The sequence below is a fragment of the Petaurus breviceps genome, unplaced genomic scaffold, assembly GCF_028583685.1.
Source record: "Petaurus breviceps papuanus isolate PSGF00001 unplaced genomic scaffold, PetGlider_PUasm1.0 140, whole genome shotgun sequence".
In the NCBI taxonomy this organism is placed as follows: Eukaryota; Metazoa; Chordata; class Mammalia; order Diprotodontia; family Petauridae; genus Petaurus; species Petaurus breviceps.
In genome coordinates, this window is record NW_027185698.1 from 873,411 (window position 1) to 890,312 (window position 16,902).

The 16,902-nt window shown below is 36.5% G+C and overlaps 1 protein-coding gene across 3 annotated transcripts in view; it reads right to left on the reverse strand.

Annotated features, from left to right (window-relative positions):
• Positions 1-16,902, reverse strand: part of LOC138146446 (WD repeat-containing protein 19) — a 90,686-nt gene that overhangs the window by 24,101 nt on the left and 49,683 nt on the right. For all 3 annotated transcript variants that reach the window (XM_069068367.1, XM_069068375.1, XM_069068381.1), the window contains exons 24-29: positions 16,699-16,782; positions 15,576-15,722; positions 14,281-14,405; positions 9,229-9,341; positions 2,236-2,304; positions 1,174-1,251 (exon numbers count right to left, since the gene is read on the reverse strand). In XM_069068367.1, coding sequence (XP_068924468.1) covers positions 1,174-1,251; positions 2,236-2,304; positions 9,229-9,341; positions 14,281-14,405; positions 15,576-15,722; positions 16,699-16,782 — 616 coding nt within the window. The remainder of the gene's footprint in view (positions 1-1,173; positions 1,252-2,235; positions 2,305-9,228; positions 9,342-14,280; positions 14,406-15,575; positions 15,723-16,698; positions 16,783-16,902) is intronic.

Sequence of the window (16,902 nt, forward strand, 5' to 3'; positions counted from 1 at the left end):
CCTCATGGCTATAATCTGCTAATGTTTTCAATGGAATCTACAAAGGTTTGTACCCTCGAAGCCATCCTTTACTTCTCTCCCTCAACCCTCCTGTCCATTCATTTGTCAGCATCTTTCACATCCATCCTTTTCTCTTGATTCATACAGCCTCTAGCTTAGTTTAGGCACTCATCACTTCTCACCTGGATGACTGAAATAGCTAGTATCTCTCCTCTCCAATCCATCATTCATGCCTTCCAGACTGATATTACCCAAACATGGATCTGACCATGTCACCCTTTACACAAAAATCTTCAAAAATTCCCTTACTACCTTCTATGATAAAATACTAATTCTTCAGCATGATATTCAAATCACTTCAAATTTATCCTCCAGCTACCTTTCTGTTATTATTTCCATATTATTCCCCTTCACTCACTCTGTTCTACTCAAACTGACCTGCTGGTCGTTCTGCATACAACATGCTCTCTCCTGTCTCTCTTCTTTGCATGTTGTCCCCAGGTATGGAATGTTCATCCTCCTCATTTCTGTCTCCCTAAATCTACAGCGCAGGTGCTATCTCCTATGTGATGTCTTCCCTTATTCTCTAAGGAAAGGGATTTCTTTTTATGGAAATAACTTTGCATTTTTAAAAATACACTTGGGCATATGTTGTGCTCCCTCAATAGAATGTAAACTTCTTGAGATCAGGTGATCATTGTTGTTGTTGTACCTAGAACCTTGTACAGCTTTGTACATAGAGGATATTCAATAAATAAATTTTCTGAACTGAATAACCCAGTACTTTTCCTTAATAATACGTTTATACTTTATGTTCTTCCTGGAATGTTCTTCTATGGATTCTCAGTGAAGGAATAGAATATATTCTTGCAATGTAGCATTCTCTTTTTTTTTCCCTTGTAACTTTGAATTTAAAAATAAAATATACTTATGCTTTTAGCATAATCAGCATAATATTTTCTGATATTTTTCAGTAGAGTTACCCTTTGAGCCAACTGTCTCAGTATTATCTAGAAGGAGATTTCGATGTATATCATAAATTATAGTGGCCATTCTAAATGACAATTGAACAAAATTCTTCCAAAAGCTAAAATACAATCAGAAGACAGAATTTAATAAAATCTCGTAAGCAAGATCCCTAAAAAAGTTAAATGAAATAAATGATTGTAATACCTTAGGCATACCATCACTCTCACCCAGGAGATAGTCTATTAGCTGATTAGTTAAAACTTCATCCTTAGCGTGCCCAACCTATTAAATAAAATCAAAGAAAAATATAAATCTCCTGTAGTGTTATCATATATAGCATGTAGAAAAGTATATGAAAGTATCTTAATTATTACATATTCCATATTTATAAGTAGTAGACATAAAGTATTTGAAAAAAAAACCTCATTTTTGAATAAGTGACTATCTAGACCATATAGTCCTAGAAGTTATTGAACATTAGGAAATTAGACATCATCTAGTCCAATTTTCAGTTAAGGAAAAATGGAGCTCAGAAAGGTTTAAATGACTCGCTCATGACCACACAAGGAGTTAGCAAGCTTCATGTTAGAGCCTGGACTAGCAATCAGCTTTTGTGACTTCCAGATCAATGCTCCTTCCCACTTCGCCCACACACAATCTCCTCTCCTTGAGGACAGCATCTAGGACCTCTCCTTCCACACGTAATATCCAGCCTATACTATATGAGCAGCAGTTGTTCAAACACTCTGCTTGAATACATTGTGATATATAACAAATGCTAAAATGCAGGTGTGAAAACTCTGAGTGTTCCTAGAAATGGATAAAAAGGTTAAATGGATAATTATAAATGTAATGTCAAATATTAAAATGCACAATAGATTCTATCTTGAAAGTGTCTTATTAGGCCAGAGCTAGACAGATTTGGAGAATTCTGACAAAGTTTAGATCTCATATGAAAAAATTTAATGTTCTTCCTTAACTTGAATAAGGCTTTGAGTGGGGTAGTAGATACAAAGCTGGTCTCAGAGTCCAGAAGACCTTGATTAAAAAGTCCCACCTTTTGTACAAATTGGTTGTGTGACCCAAGGCAAGTAACTTCAACTCTCAGTGTCCCAGGAAACTCTCTAAGACTATGAATGGCAGAAGAGGTGCTGATATACACTGGGAGAGAGGTTTCTTCACCAAGAATTTCCTACATCAATGAAATCCCAGGTCTAGTATAGCCCATATTCCCTGAAGAACACTAGTTTGAAAAAAGTTTCTTACTGTTTCAATTGCCATTTCTATTGCCATATTATCTTCTGAGCTTGGGCATTTCAAGAAATGTTTAAGTGCCTGAAAGAAAAAGAGATTGGCAAGAGTGACCTTACAAGTCAGTAACTAAATGCAAATATGTAAAAGCAATAGCAAAAATATGTTTAATTAGTTTTGTTATTGTTTAAAGTTAAAGGCATAATCAATTATTTTTAGAAAATATGTGTGGAAAATTTCAGCGACAAATTAATGAACCAAATTTCTAAATATAAAAACAAGATTAATTTTTGCTCCTATATTAGTCAAGTTAAAATCATGAGTATATTACTTCAAACAATGAAATAATGATTCTTTTGAATTTAATTTTTTGAATTAATAATGGCAGAGTTCCAAACTTAGAAGCATCAATTTGAAAAACATTACCGAGGATTTATAGTTTCATGGCATTTTGTATTTTTCTTACTTTTTAAAAATATTCTGTACACACACAAAGAAAAAAGAAAGGAGGATTTTCATATATATATATAAATACAAAAAGAAGATTGTATATGAAACCATGAATCTCCATTTCATGCAGCTTAACATATGCATATGCATGTAAATATGTATATATATGTATAATTCCACAAATTACTTTCAAAATGTCCTGCTTATCTGTACTTCAGTTCTATTTTGTGCATTTAAAAAAATGTTTCAATGGCTCTCTCTCTGCTCTACCTATTGATACCCCTTCCCTCCAATTAAAAATGAAGGGGAAAAACCCCTTGTATCAAATAAACATAGTTGAGCAAAATGAACCCTTATTTAGTCATGTTAAAAAAATGTCTCTTTCTGCACTTTGTTTCCATCACCTGTCAGGAGGCTTCTTTGAAGACATGATTGGTTATTGCTTTCAAAACAGATGTTATTCAATTTGTTTTTCTTTATAATATTGTCCTTATATAAATTATTCTCAAGGTTCTCCTTACTTCCTCTGTATCAGTTCATACCCCTTAGGCTTCTCTGAAATTACCTCCTTCATCATTTGTTATAGTCTAATAACATTCCATTCAATACCATTCCATTCCATTCATTTACTTATTTTGCTTTTTGGAGGGCAATTGAGGTTAAGTGACTTGTCCAAAGTCACACGACTATTAAATGTGTTAAGTATCTGAGGCTGGATTTGAATTTAGGTCCTCCTGAGTTCAGGGCCAGTGCTCTATTCACTGCGCCACCTAGCCGCCCCCTCCATTACATTTATATAAGACAATTTGTTAATCCATTTCCCAATGATGGGACTCCCCACAGGGCTCCCCCCATTTCTAGTTCTTTACTTTTTTCTCCTTTTAATTCTCCTGTCTCACCTTGCCCATTTCCCATTTGAGATACCGTGTTTGTTAAATCCTCCTATGTCCATTTCAAATAAGAGTGAAGTTACTCTAATGTCCATTCTCCTTAGTCTTTCCTCCATGTTTGTGTACTCTTTCATGAACACCAATTATAAGAAATAGCAAGTTCCAACTCCTTCTTTCTCCTTGATACACTAGCATATTTCTTTTCCCTTCCCTTCTCTTTCTTCTCTTAAAATCCTCAGACCATAACTAATCTACCCCAAAAGGACATCTCTTTTTCTTACTTAACTTCATGTAGGCCCCTTGAAGTCATTAAGGTTCTACCAGGAGAAAAATTTATACAATAACAATATTGTAAAGATAAAATGCTTTGAAAGATTTAGGAACTTTGATCAACACACAATAACCAACCACAATTCCAGGAGACTCATGAAATATGCTACCACCTCTAGAGAGAAATGAGGGACTCAAAGTACAGATTGAGACATGACTTTTTTGTTTGTTTTGACATCATGGGAATTGGTTTTGCTTGATTATACATGTTTATAATGGTTTTTTCCTTTCTTTCTCAATTGAGGAGAAGAGATAAGAGGGACAGGAAAAGTAAAATAAAATTGAATTTTAAAAAAAGAAGACAACGTTCTGAAAGGACGGCTGTTCTTCTCCCCTTAATAGAATGTTAGTCCATCATCATCATAGGTTTCTCTTGATTCTTCTATTTGTATTTCACAGTTACTACTCAGCTCTGGTCTTGAAAGTCCTCTATTTTATCAAAGATAAACTATTTTTCTCTATAGTCTTATACTTAACTTTGCATGGTAAGTATTCTTGTTTGTAAACCTACTTCTTTTGCCTCTTGAAATACTGTATTCAGGGGCAGCTAGGTGGTGCCGTGAATAGAGCACCAGCCCTGGAGTCAGGAGGACCTAATTTCAAATTCAGCCTTAGACACTTACTTAGACACTTACCACAAAAGACTAGCCGTGTGACCTTGGGCAAGTCACTTAACCCCAACTGCACTAACTTCCCCTGTCCAAAAAAGGAAAAAAAAATGTATTCAAAGATTTTCTTTTGTTTGCATAGAAGCTCTGGGTATTAGGGCCTCCCTCCACCGCCTCCTCTGCCTTATATTTTTGGTTCCTTAGTACTTGAACTACCTCTTTCTATTTACTTACAGTACTTTTTTTGTTTAATATTAGAGTTCTGGATTTTGGCTATAATATTTCTGGTAAAGGACTTTACCTTTTGGGGTTTCTTTGTATCTTCACTTTGCCCTCTAGTTCTAATAGAATGGGACAGTTTTCACTTAAAATTTCTTGAAGTATATTGTCCAGGATTTAAAAAAAACTTAGTTTTTGTGGAGTCCAGTGAATCTTAAATTACCTCTTCCTGGACCATTTTCCAGGTCAGTTATTTCTGATATTAGGTATGTCATATTTTCTCTTAATATTTTTTCAATATTTGACTTTGTTCTATTTCTTGTTGTCTCATAAAGTCACTGAATTCTGTTTGGTCTATGCTAGTTTTTAGGGAGTTTATTACTTAAGGTTTATTAATTTCTCTTCTATGCTTTTTTTTTTGCCCCTCTCTTTTCTCTAGATCTTTTATTTCCTTTTTTATCTCCTGCTTTATCTCTTTCAGATATTCACACAGTCCTCATGGAAATAAAGTTAATATCTTTCCTTTTGGGATTTCTCTGGATCTACAATAATTTTTTAAAACTCGGATTTATTTAATTTCTGGGTGCCTGGGCTGTCATGGTCTGAGCACTGCTACAGCATGCTGGTCCCTACCACTCCTTGGGGCCTTCAAAGGTTTCAGACCTCCCTGTGGCTTTATGGGGGTCTTCAACATTGCTGTCTTCACACCCAGAACTCTGTAGGTTCTGTAGTTTCCAGGTCATGCTAAAATGCTACAAGTTTCCTCTTTGTGCTAGTGCTGATTTTGCTAATGGGCCTGCTTTCCTATTGCCTGAGGGTTTCTGGATGACTTTTTGTTGCTGTTCTTGGGGTGGAAAAAGTAATTTACTATAGCTTCTCATTGGATTTCTCGATCATTATTTGGTCTGGTATGAATTCCAGGTTGTTCCTTTGGCAGGTGTGTGGGAGCTGGCTGGTCCACCTCTGTTTAGGAAGCCATCTTCTTCACATTTTACATTTTTCTCAGTAAATATACAGAATAAACAATTTCTAAAAATATCCCAGTCACAACTGGTGCCTAAAACATAATAGATGCTTAATATTTTTCAAGCAGGAAGTAACTAGGAAATGGGAGAATCTAGTTAATACACTGAAGATTTATATTTCTTCTGACTTTTGATGCTAAAGGATATTAAAATGTTTCCTTATTTCAAAAGGCATAATCCATAATTGGGTTGTTTCAATTATTCTACAAAACTTAGTAGTTACTTCTAGGCACATAGTACTTGAGAATGACAGGAGATCCAAGGAAGTATCATACTGTCCCTTTTTTCAAGGAGTTTAGAGTCTAACCGAGGAAACATACTATATGCAGCTTGACAATAAAGCAATGAAACTGTTTTAGGAATCTAGGATGATCATTTCATCACTTTAAAAGTTCCACTTATGAAAAGTTACATTACAGTTTAAAGGATTATATGACCTAAGTGTGAAGCAAATAGTATTTTTAATAAATTCTATAGCACTTCAGAGAATTAGGTAGAATTTGATTGGTAGGATTTTTAGAGAAAGGAGTGAGGAAGGCCTATCAGTTGCAGGGGACAGAATAAGGAAAGAAAGAGATGTTTTTAGGAGACAGTAAGTAGGAAACTTTGGTAGTAGCAGAGAGTTCATACTCTTTCACACCCTTTCCCTACTCGTTAAGCTGTGAATCCGACAAATGACCTTGCCTCTTGATTTGCTAAGATTTGTCATCTGCCATAAACTCTCTCAATTCCCTTCTAATGCTTTTATCCTCTCAATGCCCTCACCCATTATTTCCTCCCATCCCAAGTAACACTGGTACCTCTTTTCCTTGCTCAAATTAACTAATTAATCTCTATTCTCAATCCCATTATCTCCCATTTTCTTCATGATTATTTTTCATCAATTTTAACCTATCTTAAGCATCTTTAATCTTTTTCTCTCTACTGGGTCCTTCCATTCAATCTACAAACATACTCAAGTCTCTTACCCTTAAAAAAGCCCTTCCCTCGACTCATTCAGTCAAATTCCTTCCCCTTTCTTTCACTAGCAAACTACTATGAAGAATATTGTTCCCTCATTAGTTACATTTTTCTCATCAATCATTCATTCTCTGAATTCTTGCAGTTAATTTTTTGTTCCCAGAACTCTACTGAAACAGCTCTCTTACAAAGACCTTGTTACTAAATACAATTTTTTTCCTGCCCTTATTTTCCTTGACCTTTCTGAAGCATCTGACACAACGGGCCACCACAAGCTTCTTTTTTGTTTTTTGTTTTTTTTTTTGTATTTTTGGAGGGGGGAAGGCAGGGCAATTGGGGGTAAGTGACTTGCCCAAGGACACACAGCTAGTAAGTGTTAAGTGTCTGAGGCTGGATTTGAACTCAGGTCCTTCTGACTCCAGGGCTGGTGCTTTATTCACTGCACCACCTAGCTGCTCCTATGACCTTTTTTCACCTGGCTTCTGGAACATTATTCTTATGGTTCTCTCCCAACTCTCTGACTGGTTACTCATACTCCTCTGGTTCCCTTAAATATAAGTGTTCCCTAAAGTTCTGGCTCTGGGTTCTCTTCCATACTCTTTCTACACTCTTTATCTCTCAGTAATTTCCTTGATGTTAGGTCAAAGAATTGGCACTTCATTTTGTAGGCAAAAAAGAATTATTGAGGTTTCCTGAGCAAAATAAAAAAAACTCCACATGAGAAGGGAATGTGGGGCTACCCAGTTCAACCCATTCCTAAACAAAAATCCCCAGTATAACACAACTGAAAGTCATTATTTAGCCGATGCCTGAAGATTGACAGTGGGGTCTTTGCTATCTCTTAAGGAAGCTCATTCTACTTTTGGATAACTGTTAGGAAGTTTTTACTGATGTTAAGCTTAGATTCGCCTCTTTTCAAATGTCTGCCCTTAGCTTCCAGTTCTGCCCTTTGAAGCTAAGCAGAACAAATCTAATCTTTCTTCCATGTGATAGTCCCTTCAAATATGTGAGGCAACTATTATGTCCTTCCCAGGTCTTATTCTCCAGGATAAATACTCCCAGTTCCTTCAACTGATCTTTATATGGTATGATCTCAAGGTTGTTCAATTTCTGGTTTATCAATATCCTTCTTAAAATTGTGGTATCAGTTCTTGATATAAAGGAAGTTCCCTTTCCAGAGGAAAGGAATATATAAGGAGAAATCTAGGCAATGTAAAAACAAAACACATAAATGTCTATTTAAAAACAAAGAAACAAAAAATGTGCTACTTGGGACCAAATATGATCTTGCAAGGGCAGAATTCGGTAGGACTCTTTCCTGCCTAGTCCTGCAGTCTTTGCCTTTCTTCATGAAGCCAAATGTCTAACAACTTCACCAGGAATCAAAGTTTGATTCACTTTCAGCTTTTACCAATTTTATTCTGATCCTTTTTTTTTTTTTAAATTTGGACATTTACCTACAGTACCTCTCCAAGTCTCTAGCCTTACAAAGATTCCTGACAGCTTTTTGGGAATTCCATCTGCCACTTCCTCAAGTACTCTGGGATGCATATTCACATGATTTCTCCCCCAAGAGAAGGGAAGCACCTTAATGGTAGAGTATTTAATTTCTGTGTCTGATTCATAGTACCCAGCACAGAGCTTAACACACAGTCAGTGATTAATAAATGCTTCTTGACTTTAGAGGAGATTACATGTGCCAGGCAAGTCAACTTCAACCACTACCTGAAACCTAAAAAGAGACAGCCCAAAACCCCATGCTGACAATCCCAGCAAACAGCTGAGGCCCCCATGTCCCTAGCCCTCAGCAAGCCAAGCCATCATCCAGAGAGTCAATCCTTTTAGAGAAATAACCTGGCAACTGCTTCTCTAGGTGCTACACACCCTGCTTCCTCAGCATTTCTAGCTAATGAGAACCCATAGAAGAAAATGCTTGCTACCGAAGTCTTTGGCACTGCCACATGGATGAACATCAGAAATGGATATGGCTTCATCAGTGAAAATGGCAATGAAAAAAATGCACTACCATCTTCTTTGCTGATGTCCCCTATGGGGCATTTCCATGTTGCCACTTGCCCCTGAAATTTCCACTATTGTGTCATCTCCCCATATCAGAATATGAGCTTCTGGAGAACAGGGACTGTCTAGCTTTCCTATTTGTATCCTTAGCACTTAGCACTGCTCCTTGAACACAGTGAAGTGCTTACCAAATGCTCTTTTGTTCATTCATGAAAGTGGTGGTTGGTTGGCATTGTTGGCAATGAAATGCATTCAGCAGGGAGAACAGTAAGGAAGCTGTGATCAGGCTGTATTCATTGAGGCAAAAGGTGATAGGAGTCTGGCTGATCTGACAGACATTAGAAAAAACTTAATGAGTGACTGGATAAGGAACTGATCAAAGAGGACTGAAGTTTTGACTCAGTGTGGGACAGTGAAGGTAATATTAATTTTTTCCTTGGAACCCTTGATTTTTTCCTTTAGTCGTTTCTATGAATTCTGGTGGTGTTCTTCTTTGCAAATACTAACCCGTGCATATTGGCCACATAAGAAGAAGAATTTTCCTGCTTGAAGATGCTTCTTTTCTCCTTCGAAGTATACTGCAATGCTCTGATAGTCTTCATTAGAAGTATCTGTAGAACCTATAACACAAGTTCATTGAGTAAAACATTCCTAAGTTAATATTTAGTAAAGATTTGATAGTCTACAAAATATTTAAAAATTAGGATGCTGTATATATTACTTGTATTTTTGTGAAGTGGGCCATGTATTAATTTAGCTATCATTACTTTCTCTTTCACTTTTCTAGTGATTTCTTTATTCTATGTAAAGTGATAATTGAGGGGGGGAGGAATTATGAAAATTATTAAAGAATCTGGCTTAACTACTACTTTCAGTGACTTTTATGAATCTAAAAAAATTCATTCTCATTTATAGATTTAAGAGTTTACAGGAATCAGCAAATTAAACAACTTAGACCTAACTTTTTCCTATGTGTGTGTGCATATATTAAATATGTATATATTTAGTATATAATAAGATCCCTGGCTTAATCAGGAACTTTGCTACTATGTAAACTTGAGAATCACTTAATTCTCTTGGGCTTCAGTTTTCTCATTTATAAATGAAGGTTTTCAGAGCCCCCTGAAGCTATCCAGTTTTTTTCCTTTTACATTTCAGGTTTAGGTTTCAAGTACCTTTAGCCCAGGGGAGAAAGGTTCAAGTAGATCTGAATCTAGACAGGATATGATAGTTCTGAACAGTCAGGATAAATGAGGGAGATGTACATAGATGAGAGGGTATTAAGTGAATACTATATACCTCTCTCCTCTGCCTCTGCCTAGAAATGTTATTATTATTTTTTAAAAATTTCTTTGATCTGGGAAGAGCAAAGCACATTTTGCTTAAATGAGGTTCTGCTGGCAGCAGTGGCTGCTATTTCAATAAAGCATAAACTGTTATGACTAGGAGAGGAATTACGTCAGGAAAACCTTTCTCAATTTCCTCTCAAAATATGTGTGTAAGAAGAAACGAGCTGGGAATATTAGAATCTTACTGTTTAAAAATCAAAGGACTACAATAACTTATACATTATACTTGATGCACTTTATAGTCAGTTAGTAGAATATCCCATAATCTTCTGTAATGGAGACTGACACGTTTAAAGTACATCTGTGTCCTTAAGTGATGCAGATTCCCCATGCAGAGAGACTAAGGAGCCTGCTTTTGGGAGAGTCATGATGACATGGAATGAAAGGGCTTTAGAGAGACTATGGATTATGCATCTATATTCTGTAACTGGATCAATTTGCTAACCATGTGGTTAGGAGAATCCATTTTTTCCTGGCTGTATAGCCAGAGCTTAGAATGAGCTCAGCTCAGAACATCTCATTTCTCACCTCTGAGTTTCCCACTACGCACTAGGAAGCTCATTATTGGGAAAACCTCATCTTTTTGGAAGATCTCATCAGCCTTGGTACTCCCCCTTATCACTTCCCTCTCCCTCTCTGATTGGAAAGTGGAGCCACGAACTCCAAAATACCCAATTAAGGAGGGAGCTCAGCTCTGAACTCCTTCTGAACATTTCTCGCTTGGTACCACTTCGATACTTCTCTGACTTTTCCTAGTCACGTACTCCACCTCCCCACCTCCCATCAACTTGCTTTTCAGCTTCTTTTTATGTGTTTTTTCCCTTATTTGACTGTAAGCCCCTTAAGTCCTTGAAAGACAGGGATTGCTTTTTTTTTTTTTCATATTTGTATCCATAGTGCTCAGCACATGCCTGGTACATAAAAGGTGCTCAATAAACGTCTGCTGACTGGTTGACTGAAGCAGCCTCAGTCCAGTCTCTTTGACTCTTTTATCTCTGGCTCCACTCAGTGTGTCTGGTGAGAAGTAGTGCTATGAGGGACAAAGGCTTGGGGCATTCACCAGGCTAAGTCTATGTGGTCCTTAGAATGTGGGCTTTGATCTGTGGCCTCTGCATTTGTGTAGTTTTTTTTTGTTCCAGGTGAAGGGGGCAGAGCCTCCAGTCTTCGGAAGGTCAGAAGTGTGCCCTGGAATCCTGGCAGTCCAGAGTGTGGGTCTGCATTTGGTGCAGCACTAACGCCCCGAGGAGCAAGGAGCAATCGTCAGGCACAGCCCAGCAGTAGCTGAGCCGACAACTCATCCAGAAGGGATGCTGCCTTTGGAAGTGAATTTGGTAGGATGTAGAAACTGGGCTAGGTTTGAAAGTGCTCATCCCAAAGACTGAGGTGGTGGAGGGGAGAGTATGCCCCCAACATACTAAGGAAAATGTTATACTTGTTCATTCTTGCTTTATCTTTGGAAGCAAATATTCCTTTGTAAAAATGAAATTATTTTAAGTGGTCAAACAGAACTGGGATGACCACACAATCAGTCAATAAGCTTTTATTAAGCATTTTCTGTATGCCAGGCAACTATGCTAAGTACTACCAGGCATACAAAGAAAGGCAAAAGACTCCTTATTCTCAAGGCACTCGGAATTGAATGGGAGAGACAATAAACAAACACATATGTACAAATAAGCTACACAGAGGATAAATAGGAAATAATTAATGGGGGAAGGCATTAGAACTAAGAGGAATTGGGAAAGACTCCTATAGAAAATAGCATTTTAATTGGGACATGAAAGAAGTCAGGGAAGCCAGGAGGCAGAAATGGGGAGTAAGAGCATTCCAAGTGTAGGGGACAGCCAGAGAAAATGCCTCAAGTCAAGAGATGGATTGTTTTGTTTGTGGAAAATCAAGGACGCTGGTGTTGTTGAATGGAAGAGTATGTGTATGTATGGAAAGGTAATGGGGAGGAGGGAAAAAGAGGATTTGAAGGGCTTTGAATGCCAAATAGAGTACTGTGTATTTGATCCTGAAGGTGATGGGGAGCCGTTGAAGTTTATTGAGTATGAGAGGGTGACACGGGCACCTGACAATGTGGGTAACACAGCCCATGGGGGTTTAAGTTAACAAGAACAGAAAGGAGACTCTCCAAACTGCCCAGGGAGCCCTAGAACTCTGAGGGGGAGATGTGGCCAGCCTAGGTTTGGAAGAGATTCTGTATACATGCATCCTTGGTAACATATGCAAGTTCATCTAGGATAAAATGGGACCCTGCACATTTGTGGGGCTCCATGGAGAGATTCTCTGTACTATGTCCATATATGTTTCAGAGTCTCTGAGAGTCCCTTCTTTCTCACATTATCACAGCCCTCTTGGAAGCAAGCTCCACATGGGGAAGCTGCATTAACCAAGCACACGTTAATATACTCTAAGCATTTGCCTATCTCCATTACACTTCTTTATTTCTCTGACAAACAAATTATAAATAGCAAGCTGTCATAAAAAACAAGGGAATTTGGAATTAAGATTTTTTAATTCTTATTTTAGCTTTTTTTAAAAAAGAATTATATGTTTTTGATATTCTATAGATATATTAAGAAGGTTAAATCACAATGGTACAAAATTTACTTGATGACTTCTATTTGTAACTGAAATATGCAGCATTTTCCCCTAACCTCTGCTATTCCTTGCTAATTTTCCATTTTCTCATCTGTCTCCAACCCTAGCCCTTCCATTTCCTACCTTATATTTGGTTTCTTCTTTCTGACTTTATCCTCAGTCTTCCTCAGGGTTGTACTTTTGTTTTTAACTATTGGGCACCTATCTCTCTGCAATCTAGGCACTTAGGGAAAGATATTAAATTAGATTAATTCAAGATAAAAGAATGTTTTCTGATTCTTTCTTGATTTCCACTTCAATGATGAGAGGATTAAGAAGATAATTTAAGGTTTTATGACTCTCTCTGAACAGGGATCATAGGTTCATTCATCTAGAGACCAAGCATTAATAATTCAACAGTCTAGAAACCAATCAAACATTATGATTCCAGACCTGAGGACTGAAAGCTATAATATGGATACACTTCATGGAAATAGGAAGTTTCAATAGTAGTTCATGAGATAAATAAGTGGGTCTTGTCTTATTCAAATATGAAGGTAATAAATTTGTTCGCATTTTGTTCAGTCATTTTGGTTGTGTCCAACTCTTTGTGATCCCATTTGGGGTGTTCATGGCAAAGATGTTGGAATGGTTTGCCACTTCCTTCTCCAGCTCATTTTACATATGAGGGAACTGAGGCAAACAGGGTTAAGTGACTTGCCCAAGGTCATAAAGCTAGTACTGAGGCCACATTTGAACTCAGAAAGATGGGTCTTCCTGACTCCATACCTGGCATGCTATACAATGAATCACCTAGTCACAACATGACATGAAGGGCATAACATGTAATTTAATACACAATTAGATATAGTACAAAGACATTCTCTAGGGATTAGAGAATTACAGTGTTTTGAATACAAAACAACACAAAAAACCAACCCCTTTCCCCATAAAAAAAACAAACAAAATCTGTTTCTATTTTTTTCTTATTGCTCTATTGCTAATTACCACTAATATTTTGTCACAAAAAGGCTTTCTGGACATAAAATGGTGGCCTGTGTTATTAAGATGGAAATTTAAAGATTTCCACAATTTCTAAGTCTATCAACTATATAAAGAATTTGTAGTTAGGTATTTTGAGGATAAGAAATCTCTCTTTTTGATTTCTCCCAAATCATAGTGATATAGCTTTAATGATAGGCTAACTTTTACTTATACACCAATCATCACTAATACATGCCACAGATCACCACAATATGACTATTCCATTTGCTGACTTATTAATATTCTTCAAATTAAAAGAAAAGTGGCACATTAAAAACAAGACTTTTTTATTTTTTACCACTCAGGAGTTTTACTATGTCATTGTTAAATACCAGTCAGGTAAGTCTTGGCCTACATCAAATAGGGCTAAATACCCAAAATAATAAATGGGCAGAATTATAAAGTTGCCCCATGTATAAGGTCCTATTGATGAGCATGAATCTAGTATTATGGTACAGCATATCAAGTACACATTAAAAAAAACTTATTTGATCATTATAGATTTCAAATAGATCAAATAGATTTCAGAATCTAGTTTTTAGAAAATTAAAAGTACAACTTACAAAAAAACCACTCTGCTTACCAATGATATCTGCATAGATCTCCATCTGATTGTGCTGCTGGGCTAGGGTAAAAGCTTCATGATTACATTTGGACATAACAAGAAACTGGATAGCAGAGCCATAGTCACCCAGCTGAAGAAAGAATCTAGAATAAGATAATTTGTTGAAATTAGGTTATGGTTTATATTAAAACATAATGTGTGGTTTATTAAAAAAAACTTTCTGAGCCCTCAGTGCGATCAACTGTTTAGACAAATTATGTAAAATTATATTAATATCTTTATGCTAATAAGGGGTGGGTGTGATTAGCTAGGATGATATACTCCTAGAACATAGTCAGGTTAATAAAGCTTATTCCCTTATGATTCCCCTCCCCTTTTTTTTGGATCCACAACAAGAGAATGACAGGGTGGGATAAACAAACCAATTAGCCATGATCCTAAGGGCTTTAAAAGTAGCTAAGATCAGAGAAATTTCATTCTTTAAGGAGGAACAGAAGAGACTAATAGCCTAGAGTTTGCAGACTCTTGAGGGTGTTAGGGGAAGGATCAAATTTTTTGGTCTCTTGCTTTAGTTCCAAAAGAACTGATGCTGTAGTAATGCCCCTCCCCTTAGCTCACCTCAAAAAAACACAACAAAAAACCAAAAACAAAACTGACAAAAACATTTCAACATCTCATTTTAAGCCAGGAGGAAAGCCAACATTCACAGGAATAAAGATGTTTTCTCCAAGTCTTGGAAAACAGAATCAAATCCGTTAAATCTAATTCTTTCACTTGGAATCCCCATCAAGCGGTTTTCCGAAAAGGTTATGATCACAGGATCATAGGTTCAAGCTAGAATGAACCTCAGAAGTTTCTAAGCCCAATTCTCTCCTTTTACAGATGAGGAAACTAACTTGTCAAAGTTACCCAGGTCCTATGACTCCAAATTCAGTACTCTTAAATGAAGAGGTTTGAGAAGGGATGTTGAGGACCTTCTGGATTAATGTTATAATGCTACAAAAGATTATAAGAGGACATACAAAATAATATTCTCTGGGGTATCTGGCCAGGAAAATAAATATAAGCTAGAAGAGGTGTGACCCTTGAACAGAAGGAGCTTCCAAAGGAGAAGAAACATTGAACTCTATCTAACTGAGAATTAGCTCTTCAAAGTTAGGATGTTGGGAAATGATAGTAGGGCTGAAAATAGGGCTAAAAAAAGAGTGAAGCTTGGTGAGTACAGAATATTTTTTTTCTGAGCCAGAGTAAGAAGTAAGCCTAGTTGACATGACATCAAGAGAAAACCTAGGAGGTTGGCTGAAATAGTTTACCTGGATACCATTTTGGCTCCATCAAGAGAGTGGGTTTCTCTGACAATTCGAACAGCTTTTTCAGGATTATTAAGGTGATCCAAGTAGAGACGGATTACACTGTTCCATTGTTTTGCATTTTCATAAGCAAGAACAGCTTCTTTATATCTGTAAGAAATAAATGACAACTGTACAAGCAGACTTTCTTAATTTAAAAAAAATTAAATTTTATTGATGCAAAATTTTGTCTTTATATTTCAGTGTTTTCAACACCTCCTAAACCAATTGAACTTTCCCTTGAGACAAAGATAAACAATTAAACACAAACATCCAATACAGTGTTCACATCTGAAAAGAGATAACAGTATTTTGTTCTTGCAGCACTCCTCTCTGCCAAGTGGGAGAGGGTATGTTTCATTTTCTGTTATCTGAGATGTTTGCTGGTTTTCAAATTCCCAGAGTATGATTTCCTTTTAATGATTTATTTATTTATTTATTTATTTTGCCTTTTGGAGGGCAATTAGGGTTAAGTAACTTGCCCAAGGTTACACAGCTAGGTTTTTTATGTGGGTGTTAAGTGTTTGAGGCTGGAAACGAACTTGGGTCCTCCTGACTCTGGGGCAGGAGCTTTACTCACTGCGCCATCTAGCTGCCCCTTTTAATGATCTTTAGTGATCCTTCTGCTCTCTTTTGTTCATAATTATTTAATTCTTTTGGTTCTACTTATTTTGCTCTGCATCAGTTCATCCAAATCTCATATTTCTTGGAATTCTTCATATTAATCACTTCTTAGTACACAATTGTATTCCATTATATTCATAAACCACAGTTTGCTTAGCTACTCCTCAGCTGATGGGCACCCACTTTGTTTCCAGTTCTTTGCTACTACAAAAAGTGATTTAGAGCGTGTTTTCATTTTTAGTTTGCAAATCTTTTTGTGAAAACTGTTCATATCCTTTAACAACTTATCTATTGGGGAACAGCTCTTAGTGTTTTAAACATTTTTAAAGAGTTTGAAATATGAAGAGTAAGAATATGGATATGTCTCTTCTTTGTTCTGCCTCCCCTTTAATTCATATATCAATAGCTAACTTTAAAATTTATACTAATGTAAAAATTTACACAATCTAGAAAGTATGCAAACCTTCCATCTGCTTCTTTAGCTTTGGCATACTGTAGGTGGATCTTAGTAGAAGAAACATTGGGCAGAAGCTCACCAACCTTTGCCCTACAAAAATGACATAATAAAACTTTATTCATTCATTCAAATTAAAAATTAACTTATCACTACCAATTCTTTATATATTTTTAAAAAATCACTATGATTTATCAAACTCTCAACTGCTGG